At 41.1% G+C, this 24,159-nt stretch overlaps 1 protein-coding gene across 4 annotated transcripts in view; it reads left to right on the top strand.

The window, feature by feature from the left end:
* JAKMIP2 (janus kinase and microtubule interacting protein 2) overlaps window positions 1-16,518 on the top strand; it is a 106,568-nt gene extending 90,050 nt beyond the window's left edge. For all 4 annotated transcript variants that reach the window (XM_048861166.2, XM_048861168.2, XM_048861169.2 and 1 more), the window contains 9 exons: window positions 1,090-1,188; window positions 1,807-1,860; window positions 3,030-3,095; window positions 3,905-3,973; window positions 5,089-5,166; window positions 6,373-6,576; window positions 7,539-7,604; window positions 9,312-9,384; window positions 15,539-16,518. In XM_048861166.2, the coding sequence (XP_048717123.1) occupies window positions 1,090-1,188; window positions 1,807-1,860; window positions 3,030-3,095; window positions 3,905-3,973; window positions 5,089-5,166; window positions 6,373-6,576; window positions 7,539-7,604; window positions 9,312-9,362 (687 nt within the window). In that variant the 3' untranslated portion in view covers window positions 9,363-9,384; window positions 15,539-16,518. The remainder of the gene's footprint in view (window positions 1-1,089; window positions 1,189-1,806; window positions 1,861-3,029; window positions 3,096-3,904; window positions 3,974-5,088; window positions 5,167-6,372; window positions 6,577-7,538; window positions 7,605-9,311; window positions 9,385-15,538) is intronic.
* Window positions 16,519-24,159: the final 7,641 nt, after the last annotated feature.

The raw sequence follows: 24,159 nt of genomic DNA, 5'->3' as shown, positions 1-24,159 counted from the left end.
ATTTGGGGCCCACTCCACTCCCTCCTATGCATGATTGAAAGACTCATAGAAAACAGATAAGACATCTATATAAAATCTTTTTCCTCTTGGCCTGAGTCCCATAGAGCTGGACAAGTATTGCAAAATATGTTCAGTGAATAGTCATACAAATTATTAAATGGATCAATTTGTTGTGTTCATGCTTACTTTGAAATTACTTTCCACAAACATTATAGGGAATGAGTTTGCAGGGAGGAATATTTGCAGGAACAGCAAATTTTAACAAAGTAATGGAGTTTTAATGTGAGTATTCTCACCAGAAACCTGATTCTAGGGCTATGTCTACACAACAGCTGGGAGGGTTCTTCCCAACATGGGTAGACAGACATGCACCGGCTCTACTCAAACTCACTCACTAAAAATAGCAATACAGCCACTGCAGAATCGGGGGTGACTCAGGCCAGTCACCTGAGCACGTACCCAAGGGGTTCAGTGTGTTTGTACTTGGACAGCTCACCCCAGCTGCTGTCTGGGCTACCGGGAGAACACTGCTGGTTTTAACACGCTAGCTTGAGCAGAGCTAGCGCATGTCTGTTTAGCCATGCTGGGAAGCGCCCTTCCAGCTGCAGTGTAAACATACCCTAAGAGTTCCACTCATCTAATCAGGGGTTAGCAACATAGCCTGGGATCACATGTCTAACCAAATTAATCAGCACCGCTTGAATTTTGAATATTTTCAGAACCTATAGACCAAGAATTATTCACCACCATTATTTGGCAAATAATTTTGGATTACAAATAAATCTAATGAGATAATGAGCTGCTCCCAGGCAATTTGAAATCAGACAAAAGAGACAAAATCCATCAAATACATTATTTGCTGCCAAATATTTGCCTGGGACTGGAATCCCATACCACTTAGCACACTGCATTTTTTTCAGCCTTAGCTAAATTATAATGCAATTATTTTTGACTTTTTTATGAGGTAAAGAATTGACACACTGCAAGGCATGATAAACCAGACAGTGAATGTGTTATCTGATCACTCGATGTTCTACATAGCTTATTCATTCTAAAACATTCTCCTGTGCATTTCCAATATGTTTAAAGGAAAGAGAAAGACGGTCCCCACCATTTAATCTCCAAATCCACCCATTCTCAGATGGTGTAAGCGCTCTGCAGATCTACTGTATGAAGGAAGGTGTCAAGGTATGTTAACATTACTATAGGCAGAGCTTTCAGCTCCACCTTTAACTAAGGTTGCCCAGCATTTCCCATTATGAGACCCTGTTTTCTGTTGTTTATTACTTTGCCAAACTTTAACCATGTGGCCTGAGTATTAAGTAAGAGCTTGTCTACACAGACACATCCAGGAAAATTAATTAAAGATGTGACTTTGAAGTGGGTTAGTTAAACTACATTAAATCCCTCTGTGGATGCTATTATTCAGAATTAAAGTGTCCTTTAATTTATTATGGTCTATCTTAATTCACTTAATTCTGAATGACGGTGTTCACACAGAGGTTTTAACTAATCCACTTCAAAGTCACACTTTTCATCAATTTGGATTAGTTTTCCTGGATGTCCCCATGTAGACACGCCCTAAGAGTTCAAGATGGCTCAGGGGGAATAGGATCCAGACCCATATTGGTAATCACTGGTTCAGAGTGAGCTGAAATCAGCAGTGTCTGAAAATCATTACTATCTCGTGGCTGACTATTTGCTATTACAAAATGTTTTGTTGATCTCGGTCCTGTTCCCAGGGGCCAGATACCACCACCATGATTAAACATGCATCTGACACCTTTATGTTATTCTGTGTTGTAGGATGTCAGCATTCCAGACCTCATAAAGCAGTTAGACATCTTGGGTGACAACGGGGTAAGTCAGAGTCCTGGCTAGCTTTCCTGGTAGGCTGTAAAGTAGCACCAGTAAAATTGGAGAAAAGTATGACAGTATATTTACCGTAAGATTATGTGTTAAAGAGTCAGGTTATAAGGATCATTCTAATAAAGGGTCTTGTTAGTTAATTTCCAGCAGTTAAGGATTTGGGGGAGCTGGGGCATCTGGGTATCGGTAATTGGATATTGAGCCTTTAATCTCTGAGTCACCAAACTGAATATAGCTCCAGTCTAACTGTTATTGGTATTTGATAGTCATTTGGTAGCCTGTGTGAATTGAATTGGTGGTCTGAGCTGACCACATCTCAATTAGCCTTATGGTACCCCTACTGGCAACTTCAGGAGACAGACCAGGAATTAAATGGGCAGGAATATACATTATACCATGGACCCTGAGCCTGTCAGAACATGGAGGAGGGTGTTTTCAAAGGGCTTTGTAAAGGAGGGTCACAGTGCTGCTGCCTATTTAGTCCCTGCCATATGGATAAACAGACGTCAATTCCCAGGACTGTCAAACTAGCCCCTTTTGACAGCACTAAATTCACTTTAAGAAACTGTATAGGAAATTCAAATGAAAGCAATATCAGTACCTACTCAGCTGTGGACCTCACTCATGCTGGTGTAAATCAGAAGTAAATCCACTAATTCCAATGAAGTTACACCAGTGTAAATTAACCAATGTAACTGAGGGGAGAATCAGCCCATCCTGTTAATAAGGAGTCTAGTTTTATTCTGCATTTCACATCACATACCTTTGGATTGGAATGTCCAGTCAGTCTGCACAGGTTAGCATTATGCAGAAAGGTAAGAGTCGTCACCTTTCCCAAGGTAGGATAGAATTTTCAAAGGGTCCTTAGGGAGCTAGACACCCAGCTCCTATTGAATTTACATGGGATTTGACACCTCACTTGGTCAGGTTCCTTTGAAGAGCCTAGCTATAAATAACCAATAGTCTGTATACTCTGTATTTATTGACACCTGTTAATGTGTTTGTTTGTTTGTGTAATGCTCTGTGCAGTACACGACAGAGTTCCATGCAAACTGTGGAAAGTGAGAACAGAATGTGGATTTTCTTCTAACAATATAAATATGCTTTTAGAAAACTGCTATCCCTTCCTTAGCTTGGTTTTCTTCTTTTTCACTTTACAGAATTTAAGAAATGAAGAGCAAGTGGCTATAATTCAAGCTAGCACTGTGTTATCCTTGGCAGAAAAGGTACAATTTCTGTGGTGCTTGTCTCTCAAGTGTATGCACTATTTAAGGCCTATTCTACAGTAAAAAAGGTTTGCTGGAATACTTTTGCTGGCATAGCTTATACTGTTTCCCCAAAGCCAATAAGCTGCCCAACAAATGCACTTTATTGCGGGTATAATTGCATCCACACTAGAAAAGGGGCCTGTATAGAACTGGTATAAAAGAATCACACCCTCACTGACATTACCATACCTGAAGAAGTTTCTAGTCTATCTCTATCCTAAGCTATGAATTTAGATCTGTAACAAATGCAGCTTCCACACTAAATGTAAGTAGTGACTGTAAACTTTATAGAGGAAAGTTATGCAAAGCCATCAACCATATATGGTCAAACTAGCAATGGACTGGAAGGCTGGGATTCTCTAAGCCACCTAAGGAATATAGACACACAATTCCCATTGAAGTAAATAGGAACTGTGTGTCAAAACCTCCTACTTGGTTCTGAAAAATCTCATCTGAAATATTTCTGTTTAAACTGATTTGTTTTTGCAGCTCAGATAAAAGGGGTGACAAAGGAGAGAGTGGCATAATTCGAGCATAGCCAGCTCTGTGCCACTCAGGGGTTCCCCCTATGCCTATGGAATTTCCAAGTAGCTGTCAAAGCCATCTGTAAAGCTGTTTTGTGCCACACCCTTAGTAAGGGGCTCTGGCCTTCTGGTTACTGAAGTCAGGCAAAATAGAGGGGAAGCATTTTGGCGGGGTCCTGTTTGTCACTGGGCACTTTAGTTGCAAGTGCTGTGGGTTACAGCTCTGTGTTTTGCACCCTCTAGTGGATCCAGCAGATTGAAGGTGCTGAAGCAGCTCTACACCAGAAGATGATGGAACTGGAAAGTGACATGGTAGGCAAACGTTTTTGATATGTATCTATAACAAACCACTGAATATTTCAAAATATTTGATGTCTCAGAGAGTCAGAAAAAATAATCTTTTAGCAAATAAAATGAATTATACCTTCTTGATCAGTGGTGAATCCATAACATTGTTATTAATTTTCTTTGCATTTAATAATTGTGAGAGCGTGAAGTGGGATTTTTCATGATTAAATGCTATCAATGTTCATCTCTGATCCTGTCTTTTTTTCACCTTTACATGGTGCTAATTGGATATTATTATGGATATAGGGCCCAGAGTTTGCTGGGTGCTTTTCAGGCAGGTAAATAGTCATGATTCTTGCCTCACAGCGTTTACAGACAAATACATGGCATGTATCAACTGGCACTGAGAAATTTAAGTAGAAAAAAAACCCTGAATTGTAACACTATGTTGTTTAAACACACTTTAAATCAAGGGTTATCAATTGTTTTTTGCAAAGGTCCAAATTTCTTGGTCAAGGTATAGACAAGGTCCAGACTCTAGAGAAAAAAATACATAATAAATAATAATAATAATAAGTAAATAAAAAGATTTTGAGGTATGTTCAAAAGCATCTGGTGACCCAGATTTGGCCCACGGTCTGCCTCTTGACTACTCCTGCTTTAAATCCTTAATATTTTAAAGGCAAGGCGTTCATAGCTGAATTGTGCTTAGTATAACTACAGCAAGGTCAGGATTTGGCTTCTCTCTTAGTCTCCTTAACTGGAGGAAGTAATATACCTAAAAGATGAACAAGTTTACATGGACTGTAAAGTAATCATAATGGTTCAAATTGTGCTCTTAGTAACACTGGTCTAATTCTGAGCAATTCCACAGAAGACAACAAAGTCATTCTGGAGTTACTCCAGTATAGACCAGAGCACATTTCTACTCTATTACCTTACCAAAGCAAACATAATTGTTTTTCCTTCAGACTTTGCTAGATAGTAATCTGATATTAACAACCATGCAAAGTCTCCATTACTGACAGATCTCATAAATTCTTGCTCCCATCAGACATCTGTGGTTGATCAAATAATACTTTCCATGGCATGTCAACTAACAAATTCATTTTTTCTGTCAAAATTATTGTTCATTGTAGGAGCAGTTTTGCAAAATAAAAGGTTATTTGGAGGAAGAATTAGACTACAGGAAGCAAGCTCTTGACCAGGCATACATGGTATGTACAAGGAAAATGCTACAGCACACACCATAACACGACACAGATTCTGGGGGGAGAGAGGGTTTTGCACATCCTTCCTAACTTTTTCATATCTGCCTTTCTCCATGCTGCTAAACCACCACCTTGCAGTCTGCACAGCCTCAACATGGTACTTGGCCTCTTCACATCATGAGAAGCTGGATACTCTAAAGTAGAAACTCTTCCTAGTTAACAGTAGATGTCCTTCATTAGAGTCACCTTGCCCAGTTGGAGTCTTGCAAACAACCAGAACTAGACATGTGCAGGAATATTTAAATATCTCCTTGTCAGAGTGCAGGGGTGGCCAAACTGCGGTTCGTGAGCCACATGCAGCTCTTTTACAGTTAAAATGTGGTTCGCTTAGCCCCCTACGTCCCCATTCTCCATCTACCAGACTGGGCGGGAGCTCGGGATCGCTGCCTTGCAGTGGGATGGTGAGGTAGGGGAAGGGGGGTCTCAGGGTTTCAGCAGGAGCAGGGCTGAAGCCCTGAGCCCTGGCAGGTGCACCTAGGTCTCGGACTTCTGAAGATTGTCATATGCAGCTTGGAGGGTCAGTAAGTTTGGCCACCCCTGTCATAGTGAGAAGATAGTATACCAAATTGCAACCGATTTTATTGGAAAATACCAGCCCAGCAAAATCTGTTGTATACAGGGTTTATACCTGCTGAGTGCAGCTTTGAAGTGTTTCGTGTATAAGAGGAAAGGATAAAGTGATGAGCTACCCAACCCTGCATTAATGAACATGTTCATGTATTAGCAAGACTAAGACTCAAGAGAGAAATCTGTATCCTGGCATGCTGATCTTTCACCCTTATTCCTTTTTAACAGAGATGGTCAAAACAATTCAAAATGTAAATGTCAATGAAATTTTCCTCAGTATTTTGATTTGTGATTTTAGAAAAAACTGGTGAAAATGCTCATGAAAATTCCATCCCAGTTTTGACCAGCACCATAGCGGTTTGAAACATTTCACAATTATGAATTTCAATGAAAACATTCAATGGACATTTTTTGCCAAAACATTGAAACATTTTTGACCAGCTCTGCTTTTTAATCTTGCACACACGTATACCTAGGAAGCTTCTTGTATGTATGTAGACACCTGAATCTATGACCAGAAAAAATCCCAGCTATATTTAGTACCATGTTCCATCTCTAACCAACTTTTGGTGTTCCATCAACTAGAGAATCCAGGAGCTTGAAGCTACCTTGTACAATGCTTTGCAGCAAGAAACGGTGATAAAGTTTGGGGAACTGCTAAGTGAAAAGCAACAGGAGGAGCTGAGGACAGCTGTAGAAAAGTTAAGACGGCAGATGCTGAGGAAAAGCAGAGAATACGACTGCCAGATTCTTCAAGAGAGGATGGAGCTGCTACAGCAGGCACATCAGGTAGTGCACAAGGACCAAGATCTTAGAACAAATACATCCATATTGTTTTGCTGTGTAAGAATTCAGATTATGGTCTAATGTTTCTCCCTAGTTTATGAGAGATCCTGGTTCAGTTGGCCTGGTTTTCACTGCTGAGTTGTCTAGGGCATATAAATACCTGCGCTATGCATGCAAATGCAGGTTTCACTATCTTCTTTATGGAGGCTGTGGGAATATTTTGCCTCTTAAAGTTCAAAACCTAACAACTCTCTCTTCCGATTTACTGTTTCATGAATCTAGCCTCATAGCACAAATCTCAAACATAAGTTATTGGGCTCAGTGCAGGAGTGACTGGATGAAATTCTCTGTTATGAAGGTCAGACTGATGATCTAATGGCCCCTTCTGGCCTTAAAATCAAAAGTGATTTTAAAGAGTATCCTACGATACGTAACAGTATCAGTGTCAGCTATGAACAGTGCACAGATAAGACCGACTTGCATAAATGCTGGAACTAGGGGTCACACTCCCTGGTTGAAGTGGTTTCCATTATATACGGGGGTTACAGTTTGGTTCAATGGTTCTCAGTCCCCCCACAATAAAAATTGTTCCAGCAGTTTGATGACATTCTTCAAATAGGTGGTGAATGGGATTTTCTTTCTAATCTCTTCTGTTCCTCCGCTCCCAAAGTGGGCAGTTGCTAATTAATCTCTCTGGGACATAATCATTGCATTTAACGCCTTTCATTTTCAGAGATCAGTGTGCACTGATGTGGACATGGCAAATCAAGGGGTGGCAGAGGAGGAATAGTGGTGACAAAGGATTTTATGCCAATGCAGAACTGGCTGGATTTCTTAGTTGTTCATTTCCAGGATCTTTAAAATTTGCCCCAGCTGGGTGATTTGTTCAGCTGAGCAAAACAGTTAACATTTTCTCGTCTGTGCATTCAGAGTCTGGAGTTGGTTTGTTTGCTTTTTATTTCTAGAGGATCCGAGATTTAGAAGATAAAACTGATGTCCAGAAGAGACAGATCAAGGACCTAGAGGAAAAGGTTGGTTGTTTTACAGATTTTAAAAGAATCAGATCAGCTTTATTGGGTCTGAGACAATTTTTTTAGACTAAAAATCATAAAAGTATTTGCTGACCTAACTGAACTATGTTAGTGTCTCTCTTTCCACTTCATTTTCTTTCCATTTTATGTCTTTCATTATATCTAGACAATCTCAGATCTGTTTTTCCCCTTCCTGCAAACTCTCTATTCCCTTTAGGAAACAATATTTTTCTATAAAATTATAAACATCTTATTTAAAATATGATTATGTAGCAAATTATGTTGAGGCAAATGCTGAGGTCCTTACTCAGTCATTACCCAAGACTCTTTATATGCAGGCAAAACTCCCGTTGAAACCAAGGTGAGTTTTGCCATTAAGAATTGAATGAAACTGAGTTAAGATTTCCAGATTGTGCCCCTCAGTCATACAAGTTTAGGGCCAGATTCTGATACCATTACCCATGTTGAAACCAGTGGGGACTAGAGTAAGATACAACACAATGTGACTAAGGGTACCAGAATCCTGCCCCATTACTGAACTGTGACATCAAAAGAAACTGAAGATTTTTTGCTTATTGACTTTGTTTATACATTCCTGAAGTGAAATGCAATGGGCCTAATCACAGGCTCACTGCAGTCAAAGCAACTGAGACCCAAAATGCAGTAGGCAGCCAACTAATTCAAAAGTTGCTAAACGGCTAGAAGATGATCCCACCTCCTGTGCCTGATGATTAAATAAAGTCTTTTGTGGATCTGAATGCTCATTTTTGCCTTCACAACTTCCTTTAAACTATGTCTAAAGGAACATAACCAATTTACTTAACAAGCAAAACAAAGCATAATAAAGAAAAAATCTCAGGGGCATAGAAACTGTGACAGTAGCCAGTTCTTCACCAAAAAACATCTAGTCTAACAGTAATCCGATTAATAATAGAATAAACATATATTTTAACCCTTAGCTACACACATTCTTCTTTTTCCACTTTGCTGCCAAAGTTTCAGTGATGTTCAATAGAAATCAAGGGCATGTGCAAGAGTATATAATACATTCACAAGCAGAAAATGGATCAAAAATTGGGAGTGTATTACGTTGTAACCTTTGATTTAAAAAACAAAACAAAATTTGTGACATGGTTCAATGGAGAATTGTGATGGAAGACATTGGATGGCCACATTTTCAAACCACAAAAATTCTCCTCCCACTAGAAGAGCAAGGATCATGATGGAAGAGATCCAAGAGTCAGTTATTAATAGTTCAGTATGAGGGACATGTCTGATTAAGGTCAGTGTTACATCATGTTCCATGATCTTAGCATGTTTACTAGTATGGATAGTGGGCACCATTTTAGAAACCAGATGCCAGATGCTCAGTTGGTATAAATCAGCACCAGTTTGTGACTTCAGCGACTCTACATTGATTTACACCAGCAGAAGATCTGGCCCAGTGTTACCATGTGGTGTTGGATGCATTCATTTTGCTGATGAGTTAAAAAAAAAATGATACAGTCTAGTTTTTTCACACCAGGAAGAGGGGTTGGTATTTGCAGACACAACTGGAAAACATGTTTTCTGCATGCGTAATTATTTCAGGTCTCATGCTAAACTGAGTTTATCATTGTCATATGAATTGCAAAGAGAACTAGCTCTGACCCGTAAGACAGTACAGCAAGATTTTTTTTTTACATAATCTTCTTTTTTCTTCTGCAGTTTCTGTTTCTATTCTTGTTCTTCTCTCTTGCCTTTATTCTTTGGCCTTGATGTCAATGTGCCTCTTGGAAAGGTAAGGCCGCTTCACATATTTTCATGAAACTTGTGTTTGTCCCATAGATTCTTATGAAATGAAGGCCACATCCTCAGTTGGTATAAGTTGATCTGGGTACACTGACTTCATTGGTGTTATGTCAGTTTACACTAGCTGAGGGTCTGCCTTGAGTTTTTAAACTTAACGGTCTCCAGATCACAGAAGGAAGGATGGCAGTCTTGTGCTTAAGGTACAGGACTATCAAGCAGCTATCATGTTTGGTTGCTCTCCATGTCTTTGTTGCCTCCAGACTGGATTACTGCAATGCAATGTTCAGGACACCACCTGAAGAAATTCAAAGTGGGGCTGCACAGGGAACATATTTCCCCATTTCGCACTGCCTTACATAGTTCATTTCAGGTACAATTCAAGATGTTGGTTATAACTTATAAGCCCTTTATGCCTTGAATCCTGTGTGTCTGAGAAAAGCCTCTCTCAACCTCTGTGTAGCTGAGAGAAGCCTCACGCTCAGCCCTAGCAGCTGAGATCAACTGAGAAGCTCAAGAGAATAGTCCTGTTCCTGCAATTCCTTGCTCATGTGAGGAGTGCTAACTCACACAAGGAGCCACATTGACTGGGATTCCCTTTCCACTGGCCAGGCAGAACCCAAATTGGGTGATCTTCAGGGCACATCCCAATCCACAGTATGTTTTTTGATAGGTCTATACCCCTGGCTCTTCCAAACAGTTCCAAATAGACTGTCCCATTTTGGAGTTACCAACATTTTAAATGTATTTCCTGGCTCTAGCAAACAGTTTTTTAGGGGATTGCATTGTGGTATCCCAGCCACTGACTAGAAGTTCCTGACACAGGACTTCTGAAAGATGACCCAGCACAGCAGCTGGGACATGTTTTGAGGTTATTCACAGTCAAGCTGGAAGGGCATGTCGAGTGGGGTCCCTCAGGGATCAGTTCTGGGTCCGGTTGTGTTCAATATCTTCATCAATGACTTAGATAATAGTATAGAGAGTACACTTATAAAGTTTGCAGATGATACCAAGCTGGGAGGGGTTGCAAGTGCTTTGGAGGATAGGATTAAAATTCAAAATGATCTGGATAAACTGGAGAAATGGTCTCAAGTAAATAGGATGAAATTCAATAAGGACAAATACAAAGTACTCCACTAAGAAGGAACAATCAGTTGCACACATGCAAAACGGGAAAATGACTCCCTAGGAAGGAGTGCTGTGGAAAGGGATCTGGGAATCATTGTGAATCATAAGCTAAATATGAGTCAACAGTGTAACACTATTGCAAAAAAAAGCAAATATTCTGGGATGCATTAGCAGGAGTGATGTAAGCAAGACAGGAGAAGTAATTCTTCTGCTCTACTCTGCGCTAATTATGCCTCAACTGGAGTATTATGTCCAGTTCTGGGCACCACATTTCAGAAAAGATGTGGACAAATTGGAGAAAGTCCAGGGATGAGCAACAAAAATTATTAAAAGGTCTAGAAAACATGACCTATGAGGGAAGATTGAAAAAAATTGGGTTTGTTTAGTCTGGAGAAGAAAAGACTAAGGGAACATGATAACAGTTTTCAAGTACATACAAGGTTGTTACAAAGAAGATGGAGAAAAATTATTCTTGTTAACCTCTGAGGATAGGGCAAGAAGCAATGGGCTTAAATTGCAGCAAAGGTGGTTTAGGTTGAACATTAGGAAAAACTTCCTAACTGTCAGGGTAGTTAAGCACTGGAATAAATTGCCCAGGGAGGTTGTGGAGTCTCTGTCACTGGAGATTTTTAAGAGCAAGTTAGACCCTGGGGGTACACAGCGGTCTTCTAGGGGATACATCAGCTCAGCTAGATATTTGCCTAGTTTTACAACAGGCTACATAAAAAGCACTAGCGAAGTCAGTACAAACTAAAATTTCATACTGACAATGGCTCGTTTATACTGCTCTGTATACTAACTATACACTGAAATGTAAGTACAATATTTATATTCAATTGATTTATTTTATAATTATATGGTAAAAATTAGACAGTAATCATTTTTTTCAGTAGTAGTGTGCAGTGACACTTTTGTATTTTTATGTTTGAGTTTGTAAGCAAGTAGTTTTTAAGTGAGGTGAAACTTGGCTGTACACATGATAAATCAGACTCCTGAAAGGGGTACAATAGTCTGGAAAGGTTGAGAGCCACTGGTCTAAATAATACTTAGTCCTGCCTTAAGTGCAGGCAACTGGACTAGATGACCTCTCTAGGTCCCTTCCAATCCTACGATTCTTTTTGTGCAAGCGCAATTTGCTTCCTCAAAACTTGCACCTGCATTTTCTGCTCCTCTGGGCACAATTCACTTCAGCTATGGATACAAATCTCAGTATTTGCACCTCCAGATACACCATTCATAGAATATCACAGTTGGAAGGGACTTCAGGAGGTCATCTAGTCCAACCCCCTGCTCAAAGCAGGACTAATCCCCAATTTTTGTCCTAGATCCCTAAATGGCCCCCTCAAGGATTGAACTCACAACCCTGGGTTTAGCAGGCCAATGCTCAAACCACTGAGCTATCCCTCCCCCCATTGTGGGATTAAAGCAGGAGTTAGAGACACCAGCACTCTAATTTTACCAATGCAAATTGCACCCAGGAGAAAGAAAACTTGGTATTAGTTTTTGCAAATGTACCACATAAAGTCTACTTCAGGGGCTCAGTTCAGGTAACTGTGTTTATAAATGTGTCCATGAGAGTACATAGCTATGATCAACTTTTTCTCCCTTTCTATTCTGTACACAATATGCCTTGACACTGTAGAGACTTGTAGTGTGGTGCACCTAATTGCATTTTGCACCAGTATTAGCCCTGATCAGGAAATGTACTTTTTGTCAGCAACATTTTCAATAAAAATCAAAAAGTTTTCATTTGCACTGAAATTTTTGTTCAAAAGTTTTCAGGTTTTTGAAGAAAAAAAATCCAAAAATGTTAAGCCAAAATGTTTCATTTTTTCAACAAAACCCCCCAAATGTCATCAAAATGGCTGACAGAAATTTCAACATTTACCCCAAAAAAGCCATTTTTTCATTCAAAAAACATGAAGAGCTGGTTGAAAATTTTCATTTCAATTAGCACAGGAAAATTCCAGGTCCCAGCTTAGACTGGTTCATGAATATTTGATGAGAATTTATGCATATTATTAGAGTGCCAGAGAGGAAGGAAAGGGGGATTTTCAGGTACAGAAATAAGACGGAAAAGCCACAGAATTAGAGTTTCAGAGAAGGGCTTTTCAGGAGCCATAGGTGTAAGCCAGCATCTTTAGAAATACACATTCCCTAAATTAGAAAACTGCCTACAGTTTCTAAATGAGATTCCTGACTCCTTATTGTCTGAGAGCCTGTGGAAATATTTTAAACATGCCCTTTAACACTGAGTGGCTGCCTGCCAGAAGAAACTCTTCAGGGAGAATTTGTATGCCTGGGTTACATGGTGACTTTCAAATTACAGTCTCCTAATTATTTCCAAAACATACTGAAAGTCAGTCTGAATTCCTGCTCCCAGACGTGCCACCTCCTCCCTCTGCTTTAGAGCAGGAGATGAAAGCACAGTCACATGGGAAGAAAAAATCAGAAGCAAAGCTGAGTATATTGTAACCACCATATTCGGTAATTGCCAGAGTGACCTATTTGGAGAGCTTGTCCATCCAGGTAATGTCTGGCTAGAGAAAGCTGATGAGGGTGCTTCAGGTTGGAGCTCCTCATTAACAGACCAGTAAAGACCATGCAGAAGATTATCACTTCTGTTCATTTGCACACAGTCGTCCTTTAACCTTTAAGTGACCCATCTCAGATTGCTAGGACATAATGGAATGTCTGCTAGACTCAGGCTTGAATTCTCAGCTGTACTGAACTCACAGAGCCAGGGGACAGTCAAGGGTGACTCTAAACCATTTTTATGCTTCCCCCAATCTAATGGATTGGCTGGCATTATAGTAGGCACCCAGTGTAAATCAGAGCAGCGTTAAGGCCAATCTAATTTATAGTGGCTGGAACAATTACCTAGGAACCATTCCACTGGATCAGGATCCACCCACCTCTATCCCAACACATCTCTTCCCATACCCTTTAACTGATTTTACAACAAGGCCAAATTCAGCTCTTATTTACACTGGTGTAAATCAACAGTAACTTTATTGAGATAATCAGAGTTACTCGATGTATAACACCAGTGTAACTACAGCAGAATTTTGCCCAGTGGAGTTACTCCTGATTTACAAGGCTGCGATATGAGAATCAGGCTTACATTTCCCTGCCTTAGGGAACCATAAAAGTCTAGGTAGTCATTCAGGCCCAGATGCTCAAAGGTACGTGCTAGATTGTCTAATATGATTAGATATCTATGCTCACGTCTTCCTTCTGTTGCTCCTCTCTGTGCCTGAGTGTAGTTACAGGAGCTATGTCTAGCTGGCAGAATCTGGCATTTCTAAGCTATCCTGTCAGATAGCTGAAGTTCCATCCAAAGAAGAGACTCGTTCATTTGTTGTTTTTCATGCAGAAAATTAGGATCTCAGACCCATGCCCTGCCTGCCTGCCTTCCTATGAGCAAGGAGGGGGAATCAGATCAGCGGAAAGGCGGGCGAAGTGAATTTTACAGCTAAATCTGTGTAGAGAACAGAAAATCTGCCATGACAATGGAAAAATTACAAAAGTACACAGGGATATAAATGCAGAACATAATGAAAAGGCATCTTCCAATTCTGTCTAAATCCCACGGGTGCAATTTGCACCAACTCATCTACCTCCCCCACCCTGATGTGCTCATTCCTTACTGCAAGCAGGGGAAGTAGCACATGAACATTTTGGGAGAGGTATAGGTAGCCTTGAGAGAGGCATTGCCAAACGACTCTGCATTAGCATCGGATGGTAGCATCTCTATAGTTCAGTCTAGCATACTATTTAACAGCTGGTTTTCAAAGTGCTCTAACATCCACGTGCACACCCAGATTGCCTTGAAATTTGTATTGCCTCATCGGGGCTTAGGGTAGGGTTAGTGGTGCAAATTTGGGGTCATTTGAGTAAGGAGTCCCAAAGTAGTGTCCTAAAAAAAAGTCATATGACATCAACATTTTATGGTTCTTATAATTTGGTGGGGGAAGCACAGGAAGCAAATGGATCAGTGTCTTTGCCAATTGCCATAGTACTCCTGGATGCCAGTTTTCTTAGATGCTGTAATTTTTAGACTTTAAATAGATCCATTTGTAAATCTTCCTTGAAGTGTAGCTGGAGACCCATTTTATGTTCAAAAAGAGTACTTTTTCCATACCTCTCTTTACAGTTTATCCTCTCCTCTTCCCTTAAGCAGCTGGGGGCATACAGAGCTGAAATTTCAGATGACGATTCATGGCCTCCTAGGGTCAGTACAGCTATCACAGCTGTTGCTTTCAGGAACGATGGAGACAGGGTTACAAAGGAAGTAAATAAAGTGCTTGAATGGGTGAAAAACTGTAGAATCCATTTGTGCAAAACTCTCGGGAGTCTGTTGATATGAGATTCCCCTAGTTGAGAGGGTTTGGGAGGAAAAGATGTGTATGTGCAAGGACATTCGGTTTGCCTGGATTTTGCACCCTGTGAATTTGTTTCAGAATTTAAATAGACCTGAAACCCCAAAGCAAAACTCAGAAGAAAAATGCCAAGTTTTTTCCTGGTTTAAGCAAAGCCCATAATCCTTCCCCATCAGTAATAAGCAGGGTGGATGGACTCAAAACTCAGCCCCAAACTTGGTCCTGGTTCATCCAAAACACAGTCCAAGTTCACTTCAAAGTTTCATGAACAAAGGGCTTGGGGCTTGTCCTTTAACCAGGTCAGTTCCACCTGCTTTCATTTCTCTCTCCTCGTAGAAGTTTTAGACAGCTCTGGTCGAGTGGCCTGGCTTAAGCCTTACTCCACTGAAATCAATTGCAACATTCCCATTGACTTCTAGGGTGTAGAATTTGGGTTCTAAATCCTTGGCCTGTGGTAGCAGAGGGATATAGCTTGCTGTGTTGAGGAATACCATGTGTTAGATTCCTGACTAAATCCTTTCCAGCAATGGAAAATCTCCAAAACCCTGTGCGTGGGTGGGAGGGAGGGAGTGATGGACAGATAGATGCAATCTCTCCATTTAGCTAATACAGATGTTTTTCTTTTCTATTTTGTAGAGCGCCAGACGACACAGATAAGTCCTTAGAAAGGCAAATGCTTCCAAACCTATGAAGAAGAGAACATTGTTTACACCGATTTAAAAATACAACCTGTAGCCAAGACTACAACCACCATGTATTTTAAAGCCATTATTCAAGATTTGTTACTTGACAGTTCCTGTCTAAAGCTACAATATATGCTGCATTTAATGAAGTTCTATATGTCAAACTAAGAAAAAAGAGAGGGGGGAGAAACAAACTGTGAACATATTAAAAAAATTTTAAACAGAATCAGCAGATGAAGTACAAATGGGCATTGGGCATGGAACCAAAGTTACAACAGAACAATCTATCCCTGCTGTGCAGGGGGATATTAAATGTAACAATGACACCCCATGGAAAATAAATCAATATTAAAGGGACAGAGCAGGAGAAATGCTTTTGAAAACTGTGAGGGGATATTGACAATAAAATATTCAATTTGAATCATCCGGCTTCCTTACAACAGGGACTCTCTTTCTCTTTTTGGTTTAAACTCAGGAACAATGACAGCTGCAATGTGAACAAAAAGAAAAACATACTCTGTTTTGTTTCATGATGGGCGGAACTGGGCGTCATGTCGTACGTGGTGGGGATGTTAACATACCACCAGCTAGCAGGGCAGACGAAGGGAAGAATGTGGGTGATGGACCTGATGAGGATTTCTGACAATGCTGTAGCCTTATCTTTCTTATTGATCGCTCCATAAAGAACAGCACGTACATTGTTAGATACTTTTCATACATTTTAAAGACTGACACACTGAAGAAACGACCACACTTGATTTCACAATTACTCCTAACGTATCTAGGATCACTGGAATGGGGCTGAAGAAAGAAATAATGTGTCGGGGGGAGGGGGAGAGGGAAGAATGCCTATGTTATCTGATCCCACAGAACACTGATTTCCAAGCTTGTCTAAAATTGTATGCTAATGAACATGTGAAACAGTTACGAATATTTCGGTTTTGTTTGTCAAAGTGATTTTGTCAGCGGGCTTCCTGACAAATGGTGCATGAACCAAAAATAGGTAATAGTTGGGCAAAAGCATCTTTACTAGGCACAGGACAAATGTATCACTTGTCATTTGTCACAATTAAGGACCGGTAGAAGTAGTTTGCCTTTCAATGCAACACTTATCTCCCTGTTACAATGCACAGGACCTGATCTTACTACCCTTAGGGAATGTCTACACTGCACGCTCTTTACAGCGGTGTGCAGTGAACATACATGACTGCATGCGCCCCGGTGCAGGGTCAATAGCAGTGTAAGTGAGGCATTGCTTAGGCGAGTAAAGATATGCCAGAACTTTAGCGTACATACCCTACAAGGATCTCTACACACCCAGGCAGTGTCTCCCCATTTACACTCCTATTTTTAGCACTGTAGTGTCCTGCTGCCATCCTGCTGCAGAGTCTTTCCCTGCTGCAGGCAGGAAAGGCTCTGTCAGGGGAGAGGCAGTGGGAACAGGCTCCTGCAGCTCCCTGTGGTGAGGAGAAGCTCTGACAGCAGAGAGCTATTGGAGCCTTTCCCCACCCCAGAGAAAGACTCCAGCAGCGAGGGAAGGCTCATGCAGGAGGAGGCATCAGGCTAGCTAACTGTAGTGTGGATGCAGTCTGCTTTTCACTAAGGCATGTCACTACATGCCCCAGTGAGTGTGCCGTGTAGACATATCTGCTTACCTGAATAAGGCTCTTACTCACACATGTAGTCCTATTCATTTGGCCAAACCTTGAGAAGTGCTGAACACCTGCAACTCACAGGGAGAGTTAAATTCACCCCTTTCGGGGGGGGGCAGAAAGGCAGCATTATCTAATGGCTGGGGCACGGGAGTGGGAATCAGAAAATTTGAGTTCTATTCCCCACTCTACCACTGACCTGCAATATGACTTGGACAACTAATGCCATGCCTCTGTTTCCATTCCCCTTCGTTTATCTTGTCTATCTCAGTTGGAAGGAATATCTCTTACGATGTTTTTGTCTAGTGCCAACATAGTAGGGCCATGATCTTGGCTGGGGACTCCACATGCTACTGTAATACAAAAAAATAGTAAGGACCAGCACACAATCTGTGCATTACTTAAGCCCTCAAAATAGGTCTTAAATTGGACTTAAATAATATCTACTTCTTATACAATGCTTTGCATCAGTAGATCTCCAAGTACTTTTCAATGGAGGTGAGTATCATTATCATCCCCCTTTTAGAAATGGGGAAACTGAGGCACAGATAGGGTGACTTGCCCCAGGTCATCCAGCTGGCCAGTAGCAGATTTGGGAAGTCCAGAGTCCCAGTCAAGTGTTCTATCCACTTCGCCACGTTGCACAGGTCTTGTGGGCTTCTGCAACATGTGAATTTCGTAGATAGTTTCAGGTACTTGGCATCTCCCAGGGTCTACCCCGCTGGGGCTGCTCACATGTGTAAGCGCTATTCATTCGAGTAATTGCGGTATTGTATTCCATTCTACTACAGGGGGCTCATTTGTTTGCTGCATGCCAGTTTGGAAGCTATTTGTCAATGGCTTTTTCTCCTTAAAATAATTTAAATTGCAAAACCACGTCATCTTTTTAAGATTCTGTTTTAGCAAAGGAGTCCATTGAATTGTGCATCAGGAATATGTTTGTTACCGGTCAGTAGATGGACACGTTGAAAAATGCAATTTCACTGCATGTTCTTTGTTCAGAGGAAACCCTGCGGTAGAAGGCACCGTATGTGCTTTCCAGAGGTGCTGCTAGCAGTACAGTATTGTAGCTCCAGAGCCAGAACCATGGGGAGTCTCCCACACAATTATGCCCTGTTTGTATTCTTGAACAACCTTTACAAAATCTTCTCAGTTACAAAAGACAGTTTTCTCTCTGATTCTGTTTCCTCTGTTCTGTGGCAACACAAGTTAATTTCATACCCATTTGTCAAACATGGTATGTCTGCACTGCAATTAAAAACCTACCGCTGGCCCATGCCGGCTGACTCAGGCTCGTGGGCCTCAGGCTAAGGGATTGTTTAATTGCAGTGTAGACGTTTGGGCTTGGGCTGGAGCCCAGGCTCTAGGACTCTGCAAGGGCAGAGGGTCCCAGAACTGGGCTGCAGACTGAGCCCAAACATCTTCACTGCAGTTAAACAGCCCCTTAGCCAAAAGCCCTTAGCCCGAGTCAGTTGGCACAGGCCAGCTGCCTGTGTCTAGTTGCAGTATAAAACTACCCACAGTGTCCTGTGAAATCTCAGGCCAGGCACTATTGCCAACAGAAATAATAGGCTTTAGTTAAAGATGGCAAATTCTGGGCTGGACCCCATCAGCCTTCATTCAGGTGAGTAGTCCCAGTAAAGTCAATGGGCCTGCTCACATGAGTAAGAGCTACCAGATCCTGCTCTGTATTTTGCGATGTTGCATTACCTCATGATAACCCGTGGCCTCAGTTTCTACAAAATGATTTTTTGTCTTACACAAGACCATTTGGTTTCTGTCAGTCAAAGCAAGGGTTTGTAAAGCAGAGAAAAAGTCCAGTTTCAGAATAAACCTTTGACTTCCTTTGGGACAGACTTCTCTATTTAGAACTTCTGAAATACACTGCACTTCCCAATGAGTCTTTGGCTCCCTTCTGCACTCAGAAATGCATCTGGCTTCGGTTTTTGTCTCTGATTGGTATGTCTCATCCCTTACAACTGTATTGGCAGAGTTGACAGGTGCCGCATCGGTCATTCGTTCTCCTCTTTGTCTTTATAAAAGAACTTATGCAACCTTTGGGGGGGTGATAAATTTGAAGTTCCATAAATAGAGCATTTTTAAAAAACAATTTAAATGGCACTTGCACACTCAAATCAAGAAGATAGATATCTAAAAGCAAAACCAAGCAAGGTGCTGAGTGCTCCTAGCTCCTGTACTGGAGATGATGAGCATCCTTATAAAAAGTTACTGCAGATTACTACAGTAATAGTTACTGCCGTATCACTATTGCATGCCATAGCATTTGGACGATTACTGCACCATGCTGTGGTACTTCCTTTTTGTAAGGGCCCGTTGCAGGATTGAGCCCTAAATACCGAATTCTGCATGTGTTATTGCCAGGTGCAAATTTGTTTTATGGGTTATGCAAGCTACTGCATATATGAAATTGCAGGAGTAAATTTAGAGGCAGGAGTGGGAGTGCCTTTGAAAATGTAGTGCAATGGGTATTTCCATGTGAACTGCAGCAAATTCAAACCCCACCTGAGCAGACTTGTTGGAGGTTCACATGTCCCTTACCCTTCCTTCAGTGCAATCCATGCAGATGTCATTTATTCATTTACAGTGTACAAAATGGTCCAATTCTGATCTGTTACCAGATATTACCATGTATTTGCTATCTACATGTGTTTGCTTCAACTTAATACATTGTCTCTGTTTGAAATGTTCATGACTGAATGGATCAAACTCTGTCCCTAGACCTGTGCAACTCCATTGACTTTAGTTGGGTCAATGAGATTATATGGGCCTGACATCGCACTATTACAAACCATGTTTAGGGACCAGTCTTGCTCCCACTGAATTCAGTGGCTATACTCCCATTGGCAGCAATGGGAGTAGGTTCAGGCCTTACAATGTAACAAAGGGAGTTGGGGTCAATCCAGATGGAATTCCCCAGCATTGAAACCTACTGTAAAAGCGTATGTATTTCAAGACAGTTGTGGTTATTACAACAGGTTATGTGTGTGTGCATGCTCATCCTCTCTCTCTCACACACACACACACACTCACTCCCTCCTTTTTGCTAAGGCTCTGGAGGTGGGACAGATAATCCACAGTCACCTGTATGTCAAATTGTGAAAATCCTGCAAGATACCACTTGGAGTGGATTGCCAGTTCCTCCGGAGACTTGAAAAACAACAACATTTACCCCTCCGCAGCGTAACACAAACCGTGCCTAATACATGCCCATTGACATCAACTATATAAACTTTCTACATTCAGCTAGATCAAAATGAGTTCACCTTTTAAAATATATATATATATACGCACTCATATACCTGTATATATATATATATATATATATTTGTATGTGTGTGTGTATATATACACACACACACAAATATATATATATGCACACACACACAAACTGTACATATATATATATCCCCAGTGTATATAGTAGAATGTTGTTATAGCTTACAAAAGTGTACTTCCAATCCTAGGAATGAGGACTTGGGCCAAGGGTTGTTTGGATGACATGGCTGATTAAACTCCTTGTGGTAGGGTTGCCAATTTTGGTTGGATGTATTCCTGGAGGTTTCATCACACAACATAATCTTTAATGAAAGATTACTCTTTAATTCCTGGAGACTCCAGGACTATCCTGAAGGGTTGGCAACCCTACCTTGTGGTTTAATTTTGCATCTCACTGACAACTGGTGTCTTTTTTACGACCACTGTCCTGCAGCTTTATTTCTGCTCTCTCCATGTTGTTCCTGAAATTCACTGGGCAAATTATTGAGATGCCTCCCTCAAATTAGCCTTGTACAGCACCCACAAACAAACAAACAAAAGTAGTGAATATCCATGGACTTTCCAAAGGACAATAGGTGATCCCGCACAGTTCAGCAGTATTAATATCAACATGGGTCACAACTCCAAGCTCTCCTTTTGCAATGCCTACAGGATGCATTATTGAGCTTTCCAGTCTCTCATCCTAAACACAGTGGGAGTATCCTCTGAATCACCAAAACTTCCAATTCCATTGCATCCCATGTAGTCTGAATTGGCCAGGCCTTCGTTTTCACTGAGTCTACGTTCAATAAACTGCCTCATAATCTTTGGCAACCCAATGGAGTTTATTTTCTCTTTCGCATCAGCACCTGTACATATTTTGCTCCTGTTTTTGTGTCTATTCCAGAAGAGAACTGTAAATGAATTGGCAGAATGACCCTTTGATAAACTCTGTATATGTATATGTACTATATGTATTAATGTGTAGATGAGAATCCTTATTGTATGTAAAGTTTTATGAATGGTTATTTTTTAATTTATGTATTTAATATAGGATTCAATGACCTCTGGTGTTTTAGTTTGTATAAAAAATAAAACAGCAGCATTTTTAAAAAGCTCAGTTTACGTTCACTGATGTGTTCAGAGACTATTTGGATTCTGTGTGAAGGTGGCATGTAGGGCTGACAGGGACCTCAAGAGGCCATCTAGTCCATCCCCGCCCTGCACAGAGGCAGGATTAAGTATACTTAAACCATCCCTGCTAGGCCTTTGTCCAAACTGTTTGTAAAAACCTCCAGTGATGGGGATTCCACAACCTCCTGAGGTAACTGTCCCGATACTTAACTATCCATATAGACTTAGTTAGAAAGTGTTTCCCAATATCCAACTAAGCTGATTACGTCTTGTCCTACCCATGGAGAACAACTGATCTCCATCCTCTTTATAATAACCTTTTCCCTATTTGAAGACTGTTATGTTGAAGTGGAGAGAGCAGTACACCACAGGTACGTACACACGCAGACGCGACTACTATAGGCGGGCAAGGCAGATAACGTCTCGTCGTAACATAACATACTCTGAGTACTGACTTTATGAGAGGCTCCACTCCCCTTTGTAGTGGACTGGAGATACTGGAGCTAACCAATTAAAAAAGGCAGGGTGGAGGGCAATTCACTTCCCCCAGTAGCAAGACCGAGGCCAGATTTGCTACCTTTTAGAGCAGGGGTAAATCCTGCCTCTCCTTCCAGGCTGATACTGAGGAGACGGGCAGAAGGGGGTTGATGATCAGTTTGTTTCTAGAGAATAGCTGCAGGGGAGGGGCGTTGTTGTGATTGTAGAATCTGGACGCGGTTTTCAAAGGGACCTTACGCATGCTCTCTCCATGCGCTCGCAACCACCCAATGTTTTCAAGCACTAACGCCTGCCAGTGAACACCCTGTCACCTGCACATAACAGCATCAAGCACAGTAAGGTATCTGCTGCTCATATGTCACAGAAGCGCAAACAGAAGCAGCTGTTTGAAACCGGGGCCCGTGCTTATTTTTCTATTATTATTTTGTACATACACCTCAGATGTCAACAATTAGGCCCATTTTATAAACAAATCAAAAAGAAGGGAGCAGTGGAGTAACCCCATCAGATGGGGGCTGGAAGTGGCATTTCAAGTTCCTGTCCACACAGCACTCCTTTCTTTCGCATATTTCACTTGACAGAATCATCCTCCATAATATGTCAGGTTCCTGTTCACCACAACCCTGATCTAACTTAGCTCTTCACATTGATTGAATCAGCCACAAGCTTCTCAAGTCTCCAGTGGACTATATTTAATAGGTCCATGGAAGTTGGTAGACTTTATTGTTAACAAAACTTTCCTTCTAAAGAGTAAATTCCACTGTGGCCAAGGTTACTCTTGCAGCCCGGCTTCTATGCAATGTTCTAGACACTGAATTACCCCTGCCTGCATAGCAATGAGTTCCGCAACTTTACTCGGAATGGCTACAAAGAAAACTTGAAATCACAAAGTGCAGCAATCTCCCAGTAAGCCAGTGGCCATTCCATTGGTAAATCCCTTAAAAGAGAATAAATTCCACACAGTTGTATATGCTCTGGAAGTATAACTGCAGTTTTACTAGATTATATTTTGTGGCAACTTTTTATATCTGCATGCATCTATTACATAAGATGTTGTAAGTATGTTATGTTATCTCAAAGCGTTTAGTATTGTGTAAGGTGATAGAATGAAGTATGAAACAAGGGCACTAATTACTTAAATAAGTGATAAAAATGTGGAAAGAAAGTTTGTACATACTCTCTCTCTCCTTTTCTAAAATGCCCAATCCCCAGACAATCCACATGGGCAGGTAGCTGCCTGCACCCTTTAAGAGGTTATTGTCTCAGCAGGTGTCATCCTGTTTAAAGGGATGCTGTCAGGTAGTGATGGGCTTAAGCCACAGCATTTGGGCACTGAGATACAGGATTTTGTCACAAGCCACTGTAATGTTGGGGCCAGATAGAAAATGTAAATCCAGATCTGTCTTTGGATTTCAAACATTTCAACGTCCACAGTATTCAGGGATGTTAGGACCTGGATTTTTTATGTATTAGCTTTTTGGTTCTCTCCCTCTCTCAGGTGCTTATAGCTCGCCAATCACCACAATATCTAGGCATCATCTTTGTCTATTTGTGCCCATTTCTACTTCAAGATTTTCCAAAACCACATTGACTTGCTCACACATTTTCTCTTTGGCAGCCAGAGACTCAGCATCCCAATGAGCTCGAGCATTTAGCGTTTCCTCCAGCATCACACTGCTATCTCTAATTACTACCCCAAATATGACTAAATTAAACCTCAAGCTAGAGTTCCAATATGCCATATACACTTTTGTTTTCTTTTTTTTTTTGCCTCAGTGCTGATGAAGTTCCTGAGTCTCATCACAAGATGGCAGCATGTTTCTTCCAGACTCCCTCCCCCACCCAGACAAGGGTTGGGTCACTAGAAAATCTGAGGAAGTCAGTGCAGTTTTCCTTTGTGAGTTTCAGTGCCCCAGTTTCATATCTGTTTCCCCAAATATCTGTTCCTCCATCATACATACACACAAAAGGGATGTTAATCGGAGAGCAAGAGTCTCACCCTCTCTGCTGCTAC

This window comes from Caretta caretta, chromosome 8, assembly GCF_965140235.1.
Source record: "Caretta caretta isolate rCarCar2 chromosome 8, rCarCar1.hap1, whole genome shotgun sequence".
Lineage (NCBI taxonomy): Eukaryota > Metazoa > Chordata > Testudines > Cheloniidae > Caretta > Caretta caretta.
Note: the sequence above shows the minus strand (reverse complement) of the source record. Positions and strands in the feature narration are given on the sequence as shown.